The 24,060-nt window shown below is 38.8% G+C and overlaps 1 protein-coding gene across 5 annotated transcripts in view; it reads right to left on the bottom strand.

Moving 5' to 3' along the window:
* MAP3K7 (mitogen-activated protein kinase kinase kinase 7) overlaps positions 1–23,550 on the bottom strand; it is a 48,609-nt gene extending 25,059 nt beyond the window's left edge. For 2 of the 5 annotated variants that reach the window (XM_080616735.1, XM_080616736.1), the window contains exons 1-9: positions 22,914–23,550; positions 12,060–12,170; positions 10,312–10,377; positions 9,371–9,416; positions 8,493–8,631; positions 7,035–7,159; positions 3,937–4,065; positions 980–1,110; positions 475–556 (exon numbers count right to left, since the gene is read on the bottom strand). In XM_080616735.1, coding sequence (XP_080472861.1) covers positions 475–556; positions 980–1,110; positions 3,937–4,065; positions 7,035–7,159; positions 8,493–8,631; positions 9,371–9,416; positions 10,312–10,377; positions 12,060–12,170; positions 22,914–23,003 — 919 coding nt within the window. In that variant the 5' untranslated portion in view covers positions 23,004–23,550. Of the gene's footprint in view, positions 1–474; positions 557–979; positions 1,111–3,936; positions 4,066–7,034; positions 7,160–8,492; positions 8,632–9,370; positions 9,417–10,307; positions 10,378–12,059; positions 12,171–22,913 lie in introns of those variants that run through there. The other 3 variants (XM_080616733.1, XM_080616734.1, XM_080616737.1) reach the window with 2 other exon arrangements.
* Positions 23,551–24,060: the final 510 nt, after the last annotated feature.

The following is a 24,060-nucleotide window of genomic DNA, read 5'->3' as shown; positions in this document are numbered from 1 at the left end:
TCTCTGTTCTAGGGATTTCCTTGCACTTATATTTAAATTACTGCATTTCCTGCATCTGAACATAAAACGATTGCCAAGTTTAAATTGTGGAGAACATAACTGAAAGCAGGTGCAGTTTTCAAAAACGGCAAAAAATTTAAAAATGCCAGCTCCTAAACACTGTATGTGAATGAAATTGTGTCAACTGCTAGCAACCTTCATGGGGAGAAAATAAAAAAAGAGGACCTGGACATTCAGAGACAGCTTTTATTATATCTGTATTCTCCAGCAGAGGTACACTTCATCAAACCATTTGACTGAAAACACTAAATATGTTGTGGCATGAGGTCTTAAAATACTATAGATTTTTGCCAATGCTTAAGATTTTTGGAAAGGTTACCTTTCCCAATTTGAGTTCAGGATCAGTATGAGAATGTGCTTTAGAATCCATCTGCATAATTCTGTGTTGTTGTTCTTTTATTTATACAAGCGTACCTGTACTAGTGGCAGAGTTGCTTTGGCCTTCATCTGAATACTGGCAAGGATACTGCAGAGGTTCATCAGCTCCTGGAAAGTACTGTGAAAAACCAGCAATGATTTCATAAAAAAAGTAATTAACAATTGTTTTGAAATTACTTAAATAGTAACTCATAAAATCTGTAAATATAAATTTCTTTAGAAGAGAAATTTATTATTTAGAAGAGAAATTAATTTATTCAGAAGAGAAATCTTAGTTATTTTTAGTAATGCATTTAAATACATCTATGACTCTTTTCATTAATTTCCTAGAATCTGTTATGATTTAGTATACTTCCCCCATAAACAGAGGAATGATTTCTCTTTTTTATTGTAGTAACTTGATAATCTCTATCAAAAAGATAGGAGAAAGAAAACATGCAAGCCCACTTTTTGAGTGCAATAAAAGGCACGCCCTTTATAAGTCAATTCCCAAACTTCATAGGTTAAGAAATTATTAAGATACTAAAATAATTTTTTATACCCGCATCAAGTGTGTCATTATTTTAACAATTTCCTCCATGGATGGTCGTTGTGAGGGATCCTTGGACCAGCAACGGGTCATTAGACTCTCAATTGGTTTAGGTAAGTTTTTGATCAGAGGTGGCCGAGTACCTGTAAGTTAAATTAGAAAAAACAATTTGTTAAACAGACTATAAGATGACTGACAGTGACTGATCTCTCTCTGGTATTTTGATAAATAAATATAGAAAAACAAACAGTTAATTGTGTCTGAAAAAATTGGCCTGTACTTGATTTTCTCTCTTACAAACAAAAAACTGACACAAGTACCTTTGTATTTCATACAAGTTACAATTACTATAAACACTAAGAAGATTAAGTTTTCCTTCAGTAATGTTTTGAATAAATTCATGACCTCACCAAATACAACATATTACCATGGCTAATAAATAAGTTATTTTCTAAAGAATAAAGCTTTAGACCAAACTAGGAATCGAGTAGCAACTTGGTTCTTAATGCCATACAGAAAACAAAACAAACCAAACAAAAAAAAAAAAAGAGGATGTGTGTATTTTTAAGGGCTGATTTTGTTCTTAAGAACTTCCTGAAAAATTATTAAGCACTGGAAGTACCAATTTCAGGTGACTTTTTCACAGCCTATACACACTTTTAGTTTTGTTATACAATGCTTAATGTAAAATACTATTCAGCTGTGTTTTGGTTCAAGTTTCTACTCTTTTTACTATTTCAACAATGAGTATAATTAGTAGATATCCAGTTGTGTTCAATACATGAGATGTAGTGACATTTTGCATAGAAAGCAGTGAGTATTAAAAAAAATGTATTAACCATAACAAGTAATACAGAAAGAAAAAAAAAAGGGAGGGGTAAAAAAAGAGAGGTAAGTTTTTAAAGAAAAATAGGGACAGATAGGTAATTTGTCTTCCCCTAAAGGATACTCCCACACCTTACCAAAACTTTCCAACTTACGACTACTAACTACATTTATTCTTCCTTGCACAGGTAATGCCTTTTATGCAAGGCGCTCATCACTCTTAACCTCAATGACTCAGTGAAATGGAGAATTGGTTCCTTCGTTCAGAAATGCCACTTGCAAACATCTATCTTTGTTTATTATTACAACTATAATGCTCATCCAACCTATCCCCGTCTGCCTGTGATTGTGTGATCCCTTGCCAACCTGACCTTTATTTCCAGTAACTCCGCTAAAGCGATAACCAACAGTGATGGACATACTGGATGTGTCTGGTCATGATGACTGCAGCTGACTCAAAGTGGATTCAGGGGAGACTGGTAACACCACAAGAGCCAAGGGCTAATTTAAGCAATGCACCCACCTAACCACAGTGTTGGTCGAGGTGCAACTGAAGTTCCAAGTTTGGACAAAACCAACGTCTGTAGTCAGTATGCAAATATCACTATGCGTCAATAATCTTACTCCATAAGTAGTGGATGGTCCAGGGCTCACTGAGCTCTTTTGCACGGCAGAGGGCTGCGTGCCAGGATTTCCCCTTGAGTAGGGATGTCTCTCAAGGTTACTCCTCTAGGTTGAGAGAATCCTTATGTCAGATACTTGAGGAGATGAACTGGGAATAAGTGTGCTGAAACTTTTGAAATCTTAGCTAAGTGATATAAAGGATTGATTGTGCACATACAATCTTTTAGACATAAACCACTGACCAAGTCTGGATTCAGCCACACCTAAACTCCCCTCTGAGAAGTAGTTTAGAATACAAGGAGGTCCTTTCTGAACCTCATGACTCAATGTAATGTCTCCTTGACAATTTTGTCTGACCCTGTCCCTCTATGCAGTAAGTAATCGAGTGTACTCTGCAAGTCAATCTTGTTAAATCACTGCTGTATTTAATATCAAACTTTTTAAAATAAACTGGTTATATCAATAAACATAATGCTATTTTTCTCTTACGAGTGAAGTGCATCATTCCATCTGCAACAACTGCTCCTTTCTCTTCTTCATCAAACAGAATGCATGTGCTCACTTTATGCTTTTATCATTTAGTACTGAAGCAATGACACTTAGGCAGAGTACAGGCCTTCACTATTTGTTTGTTCATTACATCTTCCAAACACGTTTGTGATTTCTTTGATGTTGATTTCACAAATGGCAGAAACTCTTTGCAGACATTCACTGAACTACTTCACTATTATTACTTTTCTGAAAACTGCTTTGCCATGGTACCTAAAGCCACACTATTAAGAAAGTTACACCACTAGCATAAAGATAACTATGGCCTATTATTCTGACCCATGTTGTACCACTGCTTTCTTTTGTCCATTTTACTCCAACAATTGTCTCCTGTTTATATTCTAAGCTTCTGAGAGTCTGTTCTGTATAGTACCTAGCACAGTAGAGTCCTGCTCCATGATTGCAGGTACCTAGATAAAAAGGTAAAACAATTCAAACAGTAGGACAAAGATAAAAGCAGATGAAAAACAAAGCAACATTTTCAATGCCTAATGGTCCTGCAGGAGTTTGACATTTTCTAGCATTTCTAAAGACAGGCCAAGTTACTTAAACTCACACATTTATTGCAGATGCCCAATTAGAAAAACAAAAGGAAAAAAGGAAAAAGACAACACAACTTGGCTACTGAAATTTTCATCCAGACAGAGGAGTTGTGGGGGTATTTTTTAGCATATGATTCAGATCACTTTTAAAATGTGGCATCATAAAAAAAAGAACATGGACTGTTTCGTTTGTTTGTTCATACACTAGTTACAGGGGTGGGAAATGCAAACACTGTAGCAGCCAAATAACATAAACCCCACACTGACACAAAAATGGCGGTATCTAACCATTAAGTCTTTATGAGAAAAATGCATATTTTAAGCATAAAATAGAATACCTAGTAATTTAAAGCTACACAGTTAAGAGTGTTTAGCAAATGTATAGGTCAAATACACGAGTTCAAATGCAATTAAGTATTTTCAACTCACCATTGTGAACTGCCCACATTATGCGGAAAGCCGGACCACCAATCTCATCAAAAGGTTTCCTACGGGTTATTACCTCCCAGAGAATAATACCCCAACTGAAAACGTCACATTTTTCACTGTAATTGCTACCTGGAAGAAAGCCATTGATATAATTTGTCTCTTTTTTATATAACACATTAAAAAGAAGAACAGTTTGAGCTGATAAATAGCTCTAATATATGCTTCCTTTCACTTCACATTTGTTTTGCTGAGGAAAAAAACAGTTTTTTAAAGATAGCTGATGATAACTTAAATCTGAAATCATTTAACCAGAGGATCATTAAGAATGCTTCTCTCTGGAAATTTGGAAATCAATCCTCTTCACTTGAAGTCATCCTGAAATGATAAAATGTGTCAGTTTTTTATCTCATATTTATAATATTTATTAAGTTTCAAAGATCTCTTGCATTTAGGATTTAATTGATTATGCTTGCTTCCTCTAAATATTCTTCAACTCACTTCTTCCATGTTAGTCGCAATATGCCAGCCAATAACGTCTCTGTCATATCCACTGCTCTTTATTGCGAGTCTTTACCAGAACTAGTAAGTCACCGTATGTACAAACTCGCAGACTCCTCAATTCCTCACCATCTTACTTCCACGCTGCTTATTACTCTTGCTCTTTTTGTCATGTCATTACTAAAAGTTCTTCAACAAAAAGTACAATATTTCTAAGACTCCCACTGAAGATGCAGAAGACATGTAGGTATATAGAATAATGAATAAAAATGTTCAGACACTGCAAAGAAAGAATGTATGCTCTGTAACCATAAAACTTATGCACATACTAAAAAGAAATGTGAATGAATAATGACATGATAATAAATGTGTGAATGACAACAGATGTGTGAATGTGATAGAGATTTGTTCATCTGTCTTCAAACAAGGATCAAATTAGCATCAAGTGGCCAAGAGACTTTTTTGTTAATATGTAATCAGAAAGCATTGAGACAATTTAACAAATAGCAGAATTAAAGAAGCCTAATTTCATGTGGACATGCACCATACAGCATCCAGTTGCAATAGCCTGCACTCTACCTGTGAGCCATCTTCCTTTGCCCCCATACCTCTGACAAACTGTGCAAGGAAAGCAGCATGTTCTCAGGTTAGTTCTTGCAGACCAGCCAGTTTGCAAGGCAGACAGGAGAGATGGGCTGCAGCATAAATCATAAATTCTAAGGCACTAATTTGTACCTCTCCCAGCTAGCGCTTTTACAAAATCATTTAAGAACTTGGCATCTCCAAAACTCCTTACACCTTTATCAAAGTAGATGAAAGTGTGAAATGTTATTCTCCTATTTAAGCAACGAAATTTATTTTGCTGATGAGGAGCCTTGAATTAATTCTGAAAACTGAGTCCAAAAGAAGTGAAAAAGTATTCTGTAGTGTTTCATTATGTAACAGATCAAGGTAGGATAGACACAGTGACACAGTCAATTCTAGATTTATCTTATTATCCCAAAGTAATTTTTAAATAGTTTTTTCTAAATGGAGTTCCCAGACTGGACACTTGCTCTCTTTCACTTTATCCTGATCTAAATATTATTTTAATTTAGATTGTTTGATCTGCACAAGGCTTTAGGTGCCCTAATATTTACTATGGGGGGCGGCTCGGGGGGCAGGTGGAGGGGAACAAATCTTAATATTAGGGCAACTACTTCAATGAACCCTTTACCATGTACAAACGATACTTCTTGTGCCTTTATTGTTCTTATCTAAAAATGTCAGTACTAGAACAGTACTAAAATAATTACCATTTATTCCATTGTTGAATTCTGATGGACTAGCACAGGCAAATTTTAACAGTTTTGATATTTGGCATGATTACTGTAGTAGTTTAATGACTATTTCAAGAGTAATTTGATATGTTACCTCACAGAAGCTACTAGATTCCCTTCTTTCTTGTTCTTGTGTAAAGATTTGTGTCACTATCAGTAAAAGCTTTCAGATGAAAGTACATAAAACTAACTGTAAACTGAAGGCTTTCTCTCTGTCCAACAATAAATTTGCAATACAAGAATTCATTGTTCTGCCTTACTGAATTCAAAAGGTGGTGTTCCAGAGAAAACACCTCCTACAACCATGTATGGACATATATAACTTGCTGCTCCTCTCCAGAATAAGGACAGTAAAAGAGGCTAGTTAGATCCACAAACTGGGAAACCATTTCTGCACAGAGGCACTTGCCAAATATTATATCAAAGCCAGGACACCTGCTTCCTAAAGCAGGAAGATGACTTCTCCAGGCCACTCTGCTAACTGCAGTGGTAATTTAAGGTACTGACTGGCTAAAAGGTGTTTAATTTGCAATCTAATATTGACTAGATTATTTCTCTGATAATCATGCAGCAATTACACCTATCTAATTATCAAGTGTCATCAGTCTTCCCCAGCTAAACTCCAAGAAATAACTTATTTTCCTACTTAACTAAATTAACTGTTAACATCAAGTTCCTCAGTATGCAGGAAAAAGGAAGCACATCAAATCTCTAGATTACACAAAAGGAAGATGAAGATGGAGTTACAAGAAAGTAGAGGACTGAAAATGAAGTCAATTATTTTCACTTTAGAGACACTAACAGGAAAATTCTAAAGATAAAAGCTGATCAGAATAGGGAGTAAAACTAATGACAGTATATTTAAATGTCAGAAGAGTTTGAAATTACTCAAGGATCTTGGAAATAGCACAATCACAGGGAAATAGCCCTCTGCCTATGTTTTACTTATAAAATAAGAGCAGCTGTCTAAAGGCGTTCCTTATGTAAATCTGAGCAATAACACATATAAAAGTTCCGCATGTTCATGTAATTACCTAATACTAACATGACAGAGTCAATTCAGTGCTGCTCTTCGAAACTCTGCATCATGATTTGGCAATACACAATCATACAGATTTGTAAATAAATTCTGCCAAGACTCTTTCAGCTGTTACCTCAAACTTTAATACACTGATGGAAAGAAAGGAAGATTACACGATGAACTTATTTCCTGCACCAAACTAATTTACAGTTGCATCCCTAGAAAGAACACATAATATTGACACTGTAAATTATTGTTACCTTCAAAGACTTCAGGTGCCATCCAAGCAGCACTTCCCTTATTGTTGGTCATGTGTGTTTGAATATCACAGGCTGTACCAAAGTCACAGATTTTTAGAACTGTCCCCCCAGCTACCAAGAGCAAACTGTCAAAGAAAAGTAATAAATAAAAATTTTTAATCATAGGATTAAATAATCTGGTACTAACCCAAATTTCTTTATCCCAACGATTATCATTCTAATACAACTGAGTATCTTTGCTTCTCAGTGCTTAGCTTCACAATTTGAGAAATAAGTAGGGTCACTTGTGCCTAATATGAACAGATGACATTTTAAAATAATAAAATATGGTGTAATTTATTAATATTTCTACATGCTAGATTTTTCAATAAGTATCTTTAGACACAATAAATCACTAAGCATAAATTGACAAAATTAGTCTTTCTGATGCCAGAGGTTGCAAAACAAGTGCTGGAACAATTTTACCAAAAGAAGTGCAATCAAGACTCCCATTAATGTCAGTTAATGTAGTTATTTATTTAAATAAAAGCACTTGAAGTTACATGTTAATAGCTCTCTAAATCAAAACGGGGAATACAAGAAGGAATTAAAGGGTGGCTTCACATTGTAATTTTAGCTGGTAATATCTGCAGGCTACCACCAAATGTGAATGACCCTGCTGATCCCCAAATCTGTTTCCACCTAATCAGTGGAGCCAGATCTGAAGCTGTAAAATGAATCAGATCAACAAACTGCCTGGGCACAAACTATTTATTTTTTGTTTAGCTAGAAAATGATGGGAGATTCTGGCAGGGGTAGTGGAACAGGCTGACAGAGAGGACTGAAAAGGATGTCATGTGAGAAAACAGCTCTAATATATCAAATTAAATATACTGTCAAAACCAAGAAACCAAACAACTGCCTCCACCTAACACTGAACACCACAGCCCACTGTAAATTTTGGGCATTTCAAATGCCTCTGATTAGAAGCCCTACCCCTATCAAAATCTTCTTCCATGAAGCAGGGCAGAAGCAAGATGTTTTTCTTGTTTAACAGAAAATAACAGTACAGTTCATTTCCTGTAGTGTGCACCATCACTCTGTAACAGAAGTTTCAAATGCACAGCTTTCATTTAGAATATAGAATCATAGAATGGTTAGGGTTGGAAAAGACCTTAAGATTATCTAGTTCCAATCCCGCTGTTATGGGTAGGGATAACTCCCACTAGCCCAGGTTGCTCCAAGGCCCCTGGAGCCTTGGAGGCCCCATCCAGCCTGGCCTTGAACACTGCCAGGGATGAGACATCTACCACTTCTCTGAGCAACCTGTTCCAGTGCCTCATCACTGCCACATACATATAGTACATTCAAAAAAAGATAATATCAATTAAAGGTATTTCTTTCAAATGCAATGAAATTATTATAAATTATCTTAAATTCCAATTGTAAGAAAATATGAAATATGAGACATAAACCTACTTTGGTGGTTTCAGGTCTCTGTGAATTAGAGCCTTTGGTTTCATACTGTGGAGATATGCCACTCCTTGGGAACACTGTAAACACCAACTCATGGCATGTGCAGCAGTATAATGAGGCAGAGGTTCAGCACCATGCAGCACTGCAAAACAAAGGCACAAACTAAAAAGAACTTTATTGCATATTACAACAGATACAATGGAGTTAACAACATACCAGTCAGAAAGTTCTATGGGATCTAAGTAATTATCAATGCCTCAATACTGAAGCTAAAAATATCCTTTTGCAGACTGTTAAAATAATGGAAATATAAAAAATATTTTCCATTTTTTAGTATGTTATTCATATTCATTTATGTTAAAATTCAGTATGAAAGGAGTTGCTTGCTCTTGGCTATCCCTGGTAAAGTCAATATTAAGCAAATGCTCAGGGCTTTACAAATTAAGGAGGAATCTTTTCAGATGTTCCACTGGAAAACCTTAAATGACTTGCATAAAATATAACAAACTAGTATCAAGAAACAAATCAGTGGACTCCAATCTCCTTAAAATTATTTTAAGAATTTTAAAGAACCACAGAATGGTTTGGGTTGGAAGGGACCTCTGGAGGTGCACCAAGCAGGATCAAGCAGGCCACCTACAGCTGGTTGCCCAGGACTGTGTCCAGGTGGCATCTGAGTATCTCCAAGGACGGAGACATACTGTCCTAGGTTCAGCAGCAGCAGTCATTTTTTCTCCTTCTTAGCAAGTGATTCCAGCTGCTTGGCTTCCGTACCTCCTAGTTCGTGACCATCGGCCCCAGCATGTGTATGAAATAACACATATTTTAGACCATGCTTGCCCTAACACTAGCAGAAGTCACTATGTTGAAGTGATACTCACCATTGTATAGAGAACCTCCTTCAGCATACTCCATAACAAGACACACCTTGGAGAGGGACACAAAAAAAATAGGAATGTTTTAAATGTAGGGGCAGAAAACAGCTTTTGTAAACTGAAAGGAAAAGTTCTTTAAGGGGAACTGCAAAATCTCCATATCTAAGCTAATGGAAAATTTATCTATGAGATAAAGAGCCAGTTTGAATGGTACATATTTACATGTAAGAAACAGAAATCAGTTTTATACTTAGTACCCACTGTAAGTTAAGAAAGAATGACCTCCCTCTCCTCAGGCTTGAAAAGCAAATGCTGCCTTCAAATGGCAATTCATTTGCCTATACTTTAGTGGCTTACAATAGACTTTAAACACTATGTCAAAAGAATACCACTAGTGCTAATTAAAAAGGGATGCAGCATTACTTTAACCAACTAAATCGCCTATACTAGAATAGCTAAGGATACATCTGGCCTGTCACAGTCCTTGCTTTTCTGCTTTGAGAATTTGTGGAACTGTTTGCAGCTGTGGCAGAAAGCAAATCCTGAAAATTATACATGTAAGAATAGGAACTGATTTACAAGCTATGAATCATATGTTGCTAACGTATTTTCATATTGCTGATTTGCAATTAATAGGACTGCAGATATGAATGACACTACATATTTAACACATCAGATGCCATTCTGACAAACTGAAATAAAATTGGTGCTTAAAAATAGCTTTGGGGTTTTCTTGAAAGAATTTACTTCTTATAGCAGGGGAAAAAAAAAAAAACACCCCTGAAAATATCAACCAATCTATGTATCTATATTTCTTTATTATGGCTAAAACATACAATATATATATAAAATATACATTTTTTGTATATAAAATACGCATCTTGTGCAGTGGTGCTTGCGTTTGTTGAACTAGTCACCTTTGCCGTACTGACAAAGATACAACTTACTGGGTTTAGACAGGCTCCGTATAACTTGACAATATTGGGATGGTTTACTCGTGACAGTTGTCGAAGCTGCAATACAAATCACACTTCATTTCAAACTATGGAAAAAAATAAGGCTAATGCTTTATTTTCACATTTGTAATTCAAGCATCACAACAGCAATTACAGTTTTATACATTTGCATAACCCTAGATGGTGATTTTAGGTATTACTATTTGCATTTTAATTTGTGTAATTAGGGCTGTGTCTAACTGGAACTGTATTTGAAAAGAAATTCTGAAGAAATTAAATTTAAAGAAAGTATTTTTTTCATGGTGTAGTAAAATCACTCAAGTCATATGCACTGTGCAACTATGACCTCTACAAGTTCTGTGCTTTTCTTGGAGCCTCCAATTTTGGAATCCTGATCGCCTGACTACATAAAAAATCTGAATCATATTGGCTTTATTCATAATTGTCGTGGTTTAAGCCCCGGCTGTAAATCAGAACCACGCAGTCTACTTCCCCCCCCCAGTATATAGAATATACTGTTCTAAAAAAATCCCCATACAAGCCACAAAACAAACCACTCCACCAAACCCAAACCCCTGTAAAATAAGCCAGGCAATATAATACTAATGTGACATAGTTCCAAGAACCTACTACTGCTTGTACTAATTGACAATCTGACTATTTTGCACTGAATTTTTCTTTACCAGTAGGTAGTACCCCTTTACACAGACTTCTGAAGTAGCTTATGCTGTTCGTTGTCTAGGGAGCTAATGCTATTTTTTCTGGATACTTCATAAGTTCTAAAAAATGGAGTGGAGTATTACAACTGATGCTTGTACTGTGTACAGCATCCTGAATGCCAGTAACTACTGAAGCATTTCTGGCATTACCTTCTCAGATCTCTTTCTAACAAAAATGGTAAGAGACTGATCAGATCTACTCAGTATTAAATTAGACCCAGATTAGTAACGTTAAAAAATTTCCATGGTAACGAACAACATATCAATACTTACACAAAGGCTTATTACAAATATGTTTCCTTTAACCCTTCAGTGCATCACATTTTTAGTTCCAAAATTGAGATTTTTTTTTAAACATATTTTGTATATATTGAACATCCTAGACCCTCACTGACTAAATACCAAGCAGTATGTCATAATATATCTCATTTAAATTACATGTCTGACTTTTGATTCCAGAAAAGGTTGCATATCTTGGAAAGTTTATCAGTATATCTGAACTACTCAAGTTCTTTCTGAAGAAGATGACATTGAATGAAAAGAGTGATTGCCCTTAAATGAATTATACGTATTCATGAACTTGTATGTAAGAAAAAAAGAGTTAAATTATTAGAACTGTTGACAAAACAAAGAAACAGTTTCAAGTATGGACCTGATTGTATGAAGATCCCATGCTGTAGCCCCTGGAAGTGTTAATCAGCTCTGAGATTTTGGTGAGTATTTCAGCTGCACCCTAACTCTGCACTGGGGCATAACCTACAAACTGGTGTTTCCCCAACCGTTTGCCTTCCTCTCTCCTCCCTTGCTTTCCAGTTTTTATGGGAAGCAAACTAAAGGAGCTGCAATGTGCTCTGACAGGTGTCCTGTTCTGCCAAGATGAGGGGTCCAGGCCTGTACTGGGTACCACAGGCTGCATTTATCTTGTAATACAGACAAGATAAATGTCTGTAGGTGGGTGTACTTAAACCCATGAGTTTAATAAAATACCAAACCTTGTATTTTCCAGCAAACTTACTGTACCTCTACAATGAAGGCTTTTCTTTCAGATTCACTTTCTATTTGTTTAATGGCTACATCTTTAGCTCGCCATTTTGCCTTGCAGACCACACCAAAGGCTCCTCTTCCAACAACCTAGAACAAAACATGAAACACTTGAGTTGTAACTTGAAATGGTTTCATTAGCTACACAGGACTTCAGGGACGGAAAAGAATTTAACTTGGCAATAGCGCTTAGGTAAGCTTCCTCCAGAGATCATTTACAGAAGAATTGGAAAACACACAAATATTTTATTAACATGCAGTAACAGTATGTCAGCAAAAGATGACCTTAATTACTTTAAGCAAGATTTGCTCAGGAGAAAATTAAGGGAATGATGGCAAATTTAGTTTTATAGATTTGACCAGTGAAATTACATCTATCTACTGTATTTTTTTTTATTCTTGCTAATAATAGGAATTCAAACAATTGCACAAGACTCTGATACAGTCATGGTGAGGTGCTTAATGTGATCAAAGTTATTCTTACAGACTTATTAGTGAATTCACTCCTTACCGGGATGGCTTCTTGAAAGAAAAGTGATTTGTAGGCAATCAGTGAATGACCACATGTTCCCAATGTCAAAACAATGCCAACTGCCTGCTGCCTGAATGCTTATCCTTTGAGGGAATAACATTTAATATTTTATTTTTAATGTCCCCCAATATAGTAATAATCTGGAACATAAATTAACAGTGCTGATCCAGAGAAAGCAACTCAGTAGCTAGGAATGTACAAGCACCAGACTGTACTTGTCAAAGCTCCATGTCAACGCAAACTGACTATCATTTATGTAAACCATGCTTGGGTTAGGTTCCCACTACATGCTTTCCTAATGAATGAATAAATAAATAAATAGCAAAGCTGATTTCCCTTGAGAATGGGGTGGAAAAGTCTGCAGGTGCATAGCTCAAGACCTGCTAAACTTTCATGACGAATATGAGAAAGCCTGCAGTCAAGGGCCGAATTTGAAGAGGGGTAAAAAGAAAAACTGAAAAAATAATCAAGAATATGCATTCAGAAAGATTATAAAAGGGGACATATGCTCAGTATTTCTGAAGGGTTACATATGGATAGAAGAGATGCTGCCTAGCAACGGCAATCAGCAGCATTTTCCCCTTCCAGTTTCCTTACTACACATACATAACAATTTTTCTCTTCTACATTACAGCACGCACTTAGCCTTCCAGGAGTTCTTGGCTTCTCACCTTTACTCTCTACAACAGGGGTTCACAGACTGAGTCTACCACAAGATATACGCAGCAGATCCACAGAACATGCTCCATTCTGCCCCATGTAAAAAGGCACCTGCTGAGTGTAACCTCCTCCCCCACCTACAGTAGAGGGCCTTGACTCTTCACTTGTATAACACACCAACTATTTTCTTGCAGTCCACAACTGAGGTTGGAAACACCAAGCCATATGAATGATAGTCAAGCAGCCTACAAAAATAGTACATATAAACAAATTTGAAACAATGAGTCACTGGAAAACCTAAAAGTCCCAAGTACAAACAGTCTCCCTTGGTATTTCCAATTCTCTCTCAGACCACATTTTGAATAAAATTGCCCAGTTTCTTGGGTTTGACAAATCCCCTGCCCCCAGCACAAAAGCTGCTCATTACAACCCTTCTATCCACCTCACACAGAAAATAACCAGACCTACAGTTCAAGAAAAATTTCATCATTCTGTGTCTGTGCTGTAAGTCTGCATTTCACAGCAGCGCCGATATACTGACCACATGGAAATTATCCACCATGCAAGCACACGTAACTCAGACAGCACTCTGCTCACACCTAGGAAGTACTAAGACTGGACAGTTAACAAAAGAGAAGTATGCCACAAAGGAACTCGATAGGACAAAGTGCACTGGCAGCAGCAATTCAGTTCCAAGACAGCTGCTCCCCTACACAATATGAAGGAAACCAAACTGACCAAGTAACTGTGAAAAACTCTCCCCTTCACTTTGGGAAAAGGAGGTGTACATATAATGATTTCTCCCAGCTAGGTACCATTGGCCTTATGGTACAAAGCTGAGTAAGACTCCTGCTAAAGGCTCAATTTCTTAATGTACCTTTTCTCATACTCTTTCATGGTTTTTGACTACAGCTCAGTTACATTTAATCCAGTGACACTGGTTTGGTAAACCAGGGGTCATGAGTCCTCCTATGAAGAAAGGCTGAAAGCTGGGGTTCTTCATCCTGGAGAAGAAAAGGCTATGGGGAGACCTTATAGCAGCCTTCCAGTGCCTATAGGGGGCCTACAAGAAATCTGGAGACAGACTTTTTACAAGGGCATGCAGGGATGGGAACAAGGGGTAACAGCTTTAAACTGACAGAGGAGAGATCTAGATTAGATATTAGAAAGAAATTCTTAACTATGAGCATGGTGAGGCACTGGAATAGGTTGCTTACAGAAGTGGTGGATGCCCCATCCCTGGAAGTGTTCAAGGCCAGGTTATATGGGCCTTTGAGCAACCTGAACTAGTGAGATGTGTCCATGGGGTTGCAACTAGATGAGCTTTGAGGTTGCTTCCAACTCAAACTGTTCTATGATTCTATACTCAAATTCAAAATTCAGCCCATAAGCCAATATAATTGTATTCTGTTCCCCTTAAGACGCACCACTATTTGTAAGTTTAATACCAAGAAATGATACATGTATTTCCAGTTCATATACTAGGGAAAATGTTATTTTCCAATTTTGATGCATTTTTAAATAACATTTCTATTCAATAAAGAAACTAAGATATACGAGTATACCTCCCAAAGTGATGTTTTATATTGTGCCATGAATGTCACAATACTTGAGCTCTAGTTGAAAAGTATAATAAATTGCAACAATCAGATGCACTTTATGAAGTCTTGCTGATGACTGAAAATAAAACCAATAATAATAATAATAAAATGACAAACACAACAACAATAATAAAATCATCTATGTCAGGCATCAAGAGGAAGAGCTTACCAGGCAACCGAAATCTTAATTACATAATAGAAAGTTGTGAGAGACCGTCAGATATATAAATTTTATACTTGGTGAAAAGAGCTTGATAAATGACCATGCAGTCAATGTTTCATAACAATTTATCAGTGACTTGGTGCCTGCTTAGGCAGAGGATTGAACTTGAGAAGAGGACACGAATGCCCTGAATATTTACCTAGGATACAGGGAAAACAGAAGAGCTGTTGAGTAAAGCAGCTCAGCTCTTGGACAGCATACGAAAGGAGCAACCGTCAAAAGCAATGACGGATCCAATCCAAACTTGGAGTTTACCATATGTGAAAGCCCAATACGTCTTTCCTACTTAATCTGGAAAAAGTACCTTACTCATCATAAAAACATCCCTTATAACTGACAGAATGCAGCTCATGGTGGATTTCATATTTTCTTCCTTTTAAGTTTTCACTGAACTAACTCCTTGAAAATTAAAAATCTTAGAATCTGTCAGAACAATTTAAACACTATGTACACTTCAACACCGTGCGCCGGAACTAAGTAACTTAATAGCACAGGAGGGAGGCACTGCCTGAACTTTAGTTTCTTCATGCTCATTCCTTCTTGTCCCCTGCTGTTGGTGCCACACCATATGTTTGGGCACTAGTGCATATTCTGAATTATATGAAGCACAGTTAATGGAATTATTGACACAACAAATCAATAAACAGCAGTTGATCTGTAGCACTGTGTATGTTTGGAAAATGATCTAAAAATAAACACAATGTTTTGGTAAATGATTTTGGCCCTCTAAATATCTTCTAGGAGAAAAAAGAAAAATACAGGGCAGCTGACATGGTTAGAAATAGAACACCAGTGCTTCTACTTTTCCACAGAACAGAGTTAAGTTTGTCAAGAGCCACTTGGTTAGTATACGAAACAGATACATTTTAAACTGGCAAAAATGCTTAAAGAGCTTTGAAGATTTAAAAGTATACACAAATTTATTCTTCTCCCTATGAAACTCATACCAATAAAAAGCTAGGTTTTACTGTGCAACAAAGCGACACGATGAAAGAAAAGTGCGTGTTTTCCAGATAATGTATTTAGAGTTTTATTTAAAGAATATGAACCATACTAGAGCCCTGGAACCACCATTACCTCTGCCTCTGTGTACAAATAGTACCAAATGCTGTACATAAACAAAGATACATGATACTGACTTGCAAGTATGTAGACTATACTGACTGGTAAGTATGTTGACTATAAATGCAGGAAAGACTGCAGATACATTAAAATCTTAGGATGCATTTTGTCCTAAGGGATGTGACCAATAATATCCCCCCCCCCCCCCAACAACAAAAAAACCACATCTGTTTATTCAGATGTACCCTATTCCCCTACCAAAAGTTGAAACTCAGGAAGAATTAATTTCACCTTTGCATTAAGAGCACAGGTTTAGTATTCACTCAGAAATATGAAGATGCAAAGTTTACATCTCTATTCATGAACTTTCCATGTTAGCTAACTCTACATGCTGGATACCTAGTATTTTCTGTCCAAAAAAACCTTGCTGGATGTGTAAGACAGCAATAAAATATAATAGCTCCTCAGTTAGCAGATTCTTTGGAGAATTATCTCCATAATTTGCAGTACCTACATGCCGTGTTTGTTTATGATTTTGAGAAGCAAGACAAGCAGAGTTAAAAAAACCCCAACACAAACCAAACAAAACCCATGCTTCTCAACAGAGAGCAGTCTCTAAATTGTCTTTATTATCAATGCCCCTTTGGTATACTTGCAGATGAAAGGTTTATGCAAACTGAACTTCATGTAAGTTAAAAAGGTAAATAAATACAAAGTTCAACAATGCTTTGCAAAACCAGAAGCATATTTTTAAATTTAGTTGCTTCTACTCTTTCCATCTATCACAGTTCAAGCAGTACCAATATAGCATACTAATATTTTCAGGTTTTCACACATCTGCCTGTATAACACATGGAAAGGATATAGATAAAAGAAGTGCCAAAAGAAGCCATGAACAACCGTTTACAGCCCCCCAAAATACATGCCTACATTTTCTACCATTCATTCAACCAGCTTCAAATTCCAACTTTGGTTCCTCTGTGTGTGCTATGCTTTATTAAGCAGGTTGAAACAAATTGGCCCCATGTCACAAATTACTGTTGCCAATACCCTGGCAGCACTTTTAGGAAGGTGTTCAGATCTGCCAATTCTTACATCTATGTTCTCTGACTCGTTAGATTTATTTGTACATTTCTAAATGTTGCTTTCCCTTTCTGGGATTCATACAGCAATGAAAAATCCAAATCCCAAAACTGACTGTCATTTCCCCTCAGTCCATAAGCAATCCCATTAACTTTAAGTAAACTAAATAACTTTGATTGAGTTTCCAAGTTTCAACTTCAAAGTTACGCAAAACACCATAGGAAAAAAAACCCACCACATTTCTTAATGAAAAAAATCAGTTATTAAAAAGAAACTTATATTCTCAACAAATATACATAACTTCTGCTTGCCACAAACTAATACAGTTGGTCCATATTTAGCGCATCATCTGTTAGGGCACATTATTTAGCAACTCGGCTATCCGAATGTAGTTCTGTTTTAAGAAATCGCTCTCTTTTCAACTTCTTTAGAACATGTCATAGAGAATCAAAGTACCATCATATATTCCTAAAATTATGGGTGTTTCCAGAAATTTTTCGCTTGCTCTAAACACGCGACCAATCCCCCTTGCATTGATAGCTTAGTCATTCTAAGAAATGTGTGCATCTCAAGCAAAGATAACAATTTATCAAGGTCATACTTCCATTCCAGCTTTTACATACTGATAGCCTTTTACACATCTGTCTTCAGTTAAAAACATTAATACAACACTTGCCTCATGTTCTAGTATGAATCAATTTGTTCTGTTACAGCAGCCCAGAAAAGAGATTCTAGTTTAAGACACAAAATTTTGGGTTATGAGGCACTCGGGGTGAAAGACTCCGATACCAGCTGAGCTGATTGGACTGGTACAGTCTGGAAATACTGGTCTTTGAAAAACAATCATTCTGCAGTCAGTCAGTACAATACTTCTAGAATCCACTGGGTGGGAGAAATAAGTGACACATGGAGTTTGTTCTGTTGTTTTAGTTTTTTCTTAGGGAAAGGCCTTCTACCCCTGTTTCTGATAGCAGTTACACTGTCAATCAGTTGTGATCTTAGCTGCTGCATTAGACATGGAACTTAATTTTATAACCTTCTCATAAATAACCATCTTATTTTCATCACTAGAATAGAAAAGCCTGTGAGGTTTCTTTCACATACATTCTTTACGAGAGTAAAATACAAGTTTATTATACAGGACACAGACTGGTTCATCAGATAAATCTGTATGTGTAGAAATAAGTGTGAAGTCTTATGTTAACAGTTTAACAAGCTTATTAGCTATCTTCTAACACTTACTGCACACTAAATTTCATACACATGAAATTGGTGTTGTGTAACCACCAGTATAAATTCACATTCCAGCTGACATTTCAACCGTTTTTCATTGTAGAAGAATGAAGAGAATCTTCCACTGGTATAACTACACTAAATTTAAATAGTGATTTCAATTAAATCAGAAATGTATTTAAAGTAAAATCACAGAGGATTCTGGAGTACACTTTCACCATGTACTAACTTTTTGCCTTCCCACCTGGATAGCCAACTTTGCATCTTGAAGGCTTACTTTCTGAAAAAGGTTGAGAAATTGTAGAGGTGACTGACTTCAAACAAATTCCTAACCATCACCCTTTCCTCTTGAAAACCAAGATATCCAAGAATATTGTTCAGATCTCAAATCACACCTGTGGTTCTCATCTGAACTTCAAAATTGGAATTTTACAACTGGACACAATCCCCCAGGACATAAGAACAATGGAGGTGGTAACAACTCCATGCTCAGCAGCAGCTTAAGCAAATGCAAATCTGCTTTACTTTATAATGCAACAGACTTAATTAGTCACCGCATCTCATTAACTTTTTAAAAATTAACTGTTATAAAGGGGAGCAAAAACCAGCTGTCTCGCTGTATTCCTCATTCTCTTGTCTCTGAACTGCTCTGCTCTGTAATTGCAAGGTACACATGCAGATCTCAGCACAGTTTATGAAATTATTCAACTGTTTTCTAAAATGCCATAAATTGCATTTCCTTAGTTGCTGGCACCTTAAGTAGGGCTTCTAAAATAAATATTTAGAAAGTTTGCCTGCTCATCTCAAAGAAAAAGTTACCCTAAACCCCTGCAGAATTAACTAGGGTTGTTCAACTAGACTGTTGAAATAAATTTCAACGTATAAAGGAATACCACAGTCTACCAGTAGATTGTTAACAGTTTTTAACTAATTTATGCTTTCAGATTGTTCAAAAGTAACCTGCAATTACACAAATATGGCAATGGTTTTCAACCAGGCGACATCAAACAGTCATGGGCAGGGTCACAGCATACATGACCAGACATGTATTTTCTGGCCATGCAGTCCAAGGCATACACACGTCATGTGATTAAAGAGGCCTGCGTTTTGGTCATGTATGGGATTGTTATCAAGTTACATGACTGAGGACGGGCTGTGGGATTTTCAGGAAAGAGTGGCAGGGAGCATGTTGCCAGAACAATCCAAAACCATAGTCTGTTCATTGCTTAGATGTGAAAGCTCCTCTGGGAAGAAAAGGCAACATTTTTTTAGCCTAGATTTAAATATGAGATTTTAAAACAGGGATGTCAGACTGTTAACTTGATTTCAGTGATATTAAGTTTTCAGATAAATTCTGCAGTTTCATTTATGCAGTTTCTAATGATTTGTCTATCTAATACCTGAAAACTTCAGAGAGGACATTCTAACAGTCAAAAATTTCCATGGTAAAGTAGGGTTTGTTTCTGTTGAACACAAGTTTTATATTGTTTCTCTCCTTCTAGTTTTGAAGATGTTCCCACTGTGTCACACTGATTTTGATTTGACTCTAACTTGTTCGTAATAATTATCTCTATATTTTACTTCAACCTAAGCACTTTAAATAAAGAAAAGGCAGCTTGAAGTTGGAGACATGTTTGACTGGTGGGAAATAACACTACAGTAGAGCTAGTCATGTGCATGGTAGCTAAAATGAAAGATGGTATATTCTTGGTTTTATCCAGCAGAGTTCAACCAAACCTAAATGAAAGCACACTTATAGATCTCACATTTATTAGCAAGTACTCAGGGCTTGCAACTATTCCAGAACTTCAATATCTATTAATAAACCAGTGGCAGAGTGGGACTGCTATCTGCTGACAAGACAGCCTTGATAATACAACAGCAAAGCTACGATTATACAAGCATTCATTACAGCTCCCAACAGTGTAGGTATGTTGGCAATCCCTTTTGAAACATCTGAAGTTTGCCAAGCATATAAAAAAACTGACCATTTTGAGTCCTTACAGCCATTTAAAAGTCACTGAAAACTTCCAAGCCTGAAGTGAGAGCACAGAAAATCCTCAGTAACTATGTGTTTTGTTATGACTGTAAAGGTGACTATTTGTGCTGAAACTGCATTACAAGAAGAGGTCAACAACCACAGTTGAGAAAATCAAGGTCTAAGTATGGTCTCTAATTCACCTGTTTTATTGTAAAGTAGATCTTACTTCTTTGTCTGTGCAATGACTTTCAGACTGTGTTCAGCTCTGCGATATCCCCATTGCCTACAAGAAATTTCTGGTAGGACAGGTACCCTGAGTATAACTTCAAATGCTACATCAGCTGTCATCAGTTTCTCATGGAGCTAACACTTTATCAGAGCTCCTGTGCTTATATCACATGAGTTTTGTCATCTCAAACAGAATACTATTTTGAGGATAATGCAACAATCATATTAAATAAAGCACAAATTACTTTTTAGGCATTGTCTCTACATACATTTTTGTGCATACAGCCCTGTCTTTGAGGGTGCTAGACAGGTATGCAGGACACAGACAAACTCCAAACGCTAAGCCTTAGAATGATAAATTGTAGTTACACCAATTACACACTATACAGCTCCACATTTCCTGCATGTAAAATGGCAATATAATCCTTGCTAAGAGCCTTCCCAAGGGTGTCATGAGGATTAAAGATTTGTATAGCATTTTATTAATTCAATGTTCTATGCCTAACATATTACATGTGCTACTCTGTTCTACGAACCACTACTGGGCACATTTTTTATGATGGATAAATTCACATGAACTTTATTTTCTTCTCTGGGTATGAAAAGCCATTTCTCTCAAAACATGTGATTTGATCCCTGTCCATTACTAAGTGTTGCAAAACCATCAAATGCAAAAATACTTTCAGTTCCCAAACACTGAAATTTTCTCACTTCAGAACAGTTGAATGCATAAAGGGAAGATAAGATTTAGAATCAAATATTGTCATGATTGCCATATTCATAGAAAGGGGAAAAGGCAATCTTTCGGAAGACACCATCTTCTTAGAGCTTTCAGTGTCTGCTATGGTGAAAAAAACAAAGTTTCCACAACGCTACTTGAACACAACAAAGTGCCCTGGTGTTCTATGAAAATATCGGAGATTTTATGTTCTGCACACTCTCCTAGCCCATGTGAGCCCAACATAGTAATGACAAACAGTGTCTGGCAAACCCTTTTAAAAACATGAGACTGGTTGTTATACCTACAAAACCTACACCTCAAAAAAAAATCCCTTCCGCATTAACTTTTTAAGAAAAAGAGGGCAATTAGTAACGAGAGAGAATTATGTCAATCTATGAATAAAAGCACAAAGACAGTTTCAGCAGTCTTGGGTGTCTGTTAGGTCCAGCATCTACACGCTGGCCTCATCAAATTCAGTGTGGATTTCTGATTTCATCAAAATCAGGATCTGTGTGAATCAACATCATTCCTGTAGAGAATTTAACATGGGAGGAAGAAATTCAACAGCAGCAATTATTTCTATGATTCTGAGAGGTAAACAACATTGTGATATATGCATAGCACTGAGCCCTTGTAGTAAAGCATGTAAGCTACTCTACATCACTCCCATCCTACAGGAAATCCAGACAGATGAGAGGTACATCCAAAATTCTGCCCTTTACCAATCCCATTCCAGCCTCAAAGAATTTAAAACAGTAACTTAACTACAAAACTTTCCACATAAGAAATACTTGCTTCTAACTATGTTATATGACAACTGAATGTCACTTCCTGGGTAACATGCACAGGACACAAATGAAAAGTTACAGATCCATGACTGCAAACATCACGAGGCTACGTTAAGAAAAAAATAATAAAAAAAGATCTGTATGTCTTTACATCTAAGAGACCTCTAGATTTAGCAAATAATTGACACTGGTATGATGATTATATATACAATGGTCCAGTTATGTGGCAGTAGGAGAAAGCAGGGGTATACAGAAATAGAGAGCCAGAAGAAGTATCAGAATTAACAGTTCTCCCTTAAGTCAGCGTTTGACAACAGCTTTTGCCACCCATACTAAAATAGGTGGCAAAACAGGAGGCGAAACTTCAAAATTTAAAAGTCCCGAATAAATGTACCCCACTTAAACAACTCCCCAACAACACAGCACCAGGGTTGGCAAAAGTAAGCTGGCATCTTGGCTCCCAGACATACCGCCTTTGTTCTCCGGTGCCAAGTGCTGTAGCATCCGGAGAAGAAGGGAAACCCCACGCAGGCACACTGGGGGGAGTCCCAGCAGCCCAGCACACGCAGGAAGCCTCCGCGGCCCCTTCCGCAGCGGGGGCCGGCGCTGGGGAGAGCCATCCCGGCGACCGCGCGTGGGACGCCGTGGTCCCTCCAGCCCACCAAGCAGGCCGCGCCCGGGGAGCAGGGGGAGGCGGCCGGGCGGTGGGGCCCTCACTCACCTCTTCCACCTCTATCTCTTTGTAGTCGATTTCTTCGAAGTTGAGGACCGGGGGGGTTTCAATCATTTCAGCGGAGGCGGCAGCGGACATCCCTCCTCTTTCACCTGGGGAAGGAGAGGCCAGGGCCGCCTGCGGGCGGAGGGCTCGGCGACGGCAGCCGAGGGCCTGGGCCGGGGCTACGCGGGACGCGGAGGCGGCTCCTGCCCTCCGCGCGGGCGCGGGTCAGGGGGGGCCTGGCCGAGGCGCCGCCTGGGCCGCCGCGCGGGGCGAGGCCTCATCCGCGGCTGCCGCGAGCCTCAGTGACGGCGGGCTGAGGCCCCGCCGGCGGCGGCACCGCTCCGCATCCCGCGTTCTCTCGCACCCCCGCGGAGCGCCGCGCTGGCCGCCCTAGGCCGCGGCCTCTGTGGAGCCTAGGAGCCGCCTCGGCCACGCCGCCAGCGGGGAGAAAGGGGCGCCCCCGAGGCCGAAGCCGGCCGCCTCCGCCAGTCCCGGCGGCAGCGGTCAGGGGGGCCGCGGCGGGGTGGGAGTACGGGAGCCGCTCAGAGCCGCGCCGCGGCTGCCGCCGCCGCCGCTGACATCAGAGCCGCTTCCTGCTACCCCGGTGGGGGAGGGAACGTCAAGGAGAGGGCGGGAAGGAGAAGCGCGGCAGCAGAGACTACTGCCGCGGCAGGGCCACGGCCTGGCGGGGGCGGACACACCCCCACCGCGCCCCGCCCCGCCGCCCGCTGTCGCCAGGGGGCGCAGCCGCCTCCCCAGCCGCGTTTCCTGTTCCTGCTCCGGTCGGTCCTCGCTGGCGCCGGAGTGGGCTGGAAGTTGCTGATGGCCGGTGGCTGATGCAGAGGCGAGCAACGCTGCCCGACCTGGAGGCAGGAAGGACGCCGGCGTCTCGGCGGCGGGTCTTCGACGGGGCGGGCGGGGGGGGGCAAAGGCAAGCAGGCCTCCCGGAGGACGTACGGTGCCTCCGCCTAGCAGGAGGACGGCGGGGCCACGGGGCCCCGGCCGGGCCGAGCCGAGCCGAGCCGCCGCCGCCCCCGCCCCCCGCGCGTTACCGCCGTGCGGCTGTCGGGGCGCACGCCTCAATCCTGAAGATAGCGTTCCATAATGCGCATTAAATATGTTTCTCCAGGGGAAAAGTATACGTGTGGGG

The sequence above is a fragment of the Psittacula echo genome, assembly GCF_963264785.1.
Source record: "Psittacula echo genome assembly, chromosome: 4".
Lineage (NCBI taxonomy): Eukaryota > Metazoa > Chordata > Aves > Psittaciformes > Psittacidae > Psittacula > Psittacula echo.
The sequence above is the reverse complement of the archived record's forward strand: the minus strand, read 5'-3'. Positions and strand labels throughout refer to the sequence as shown.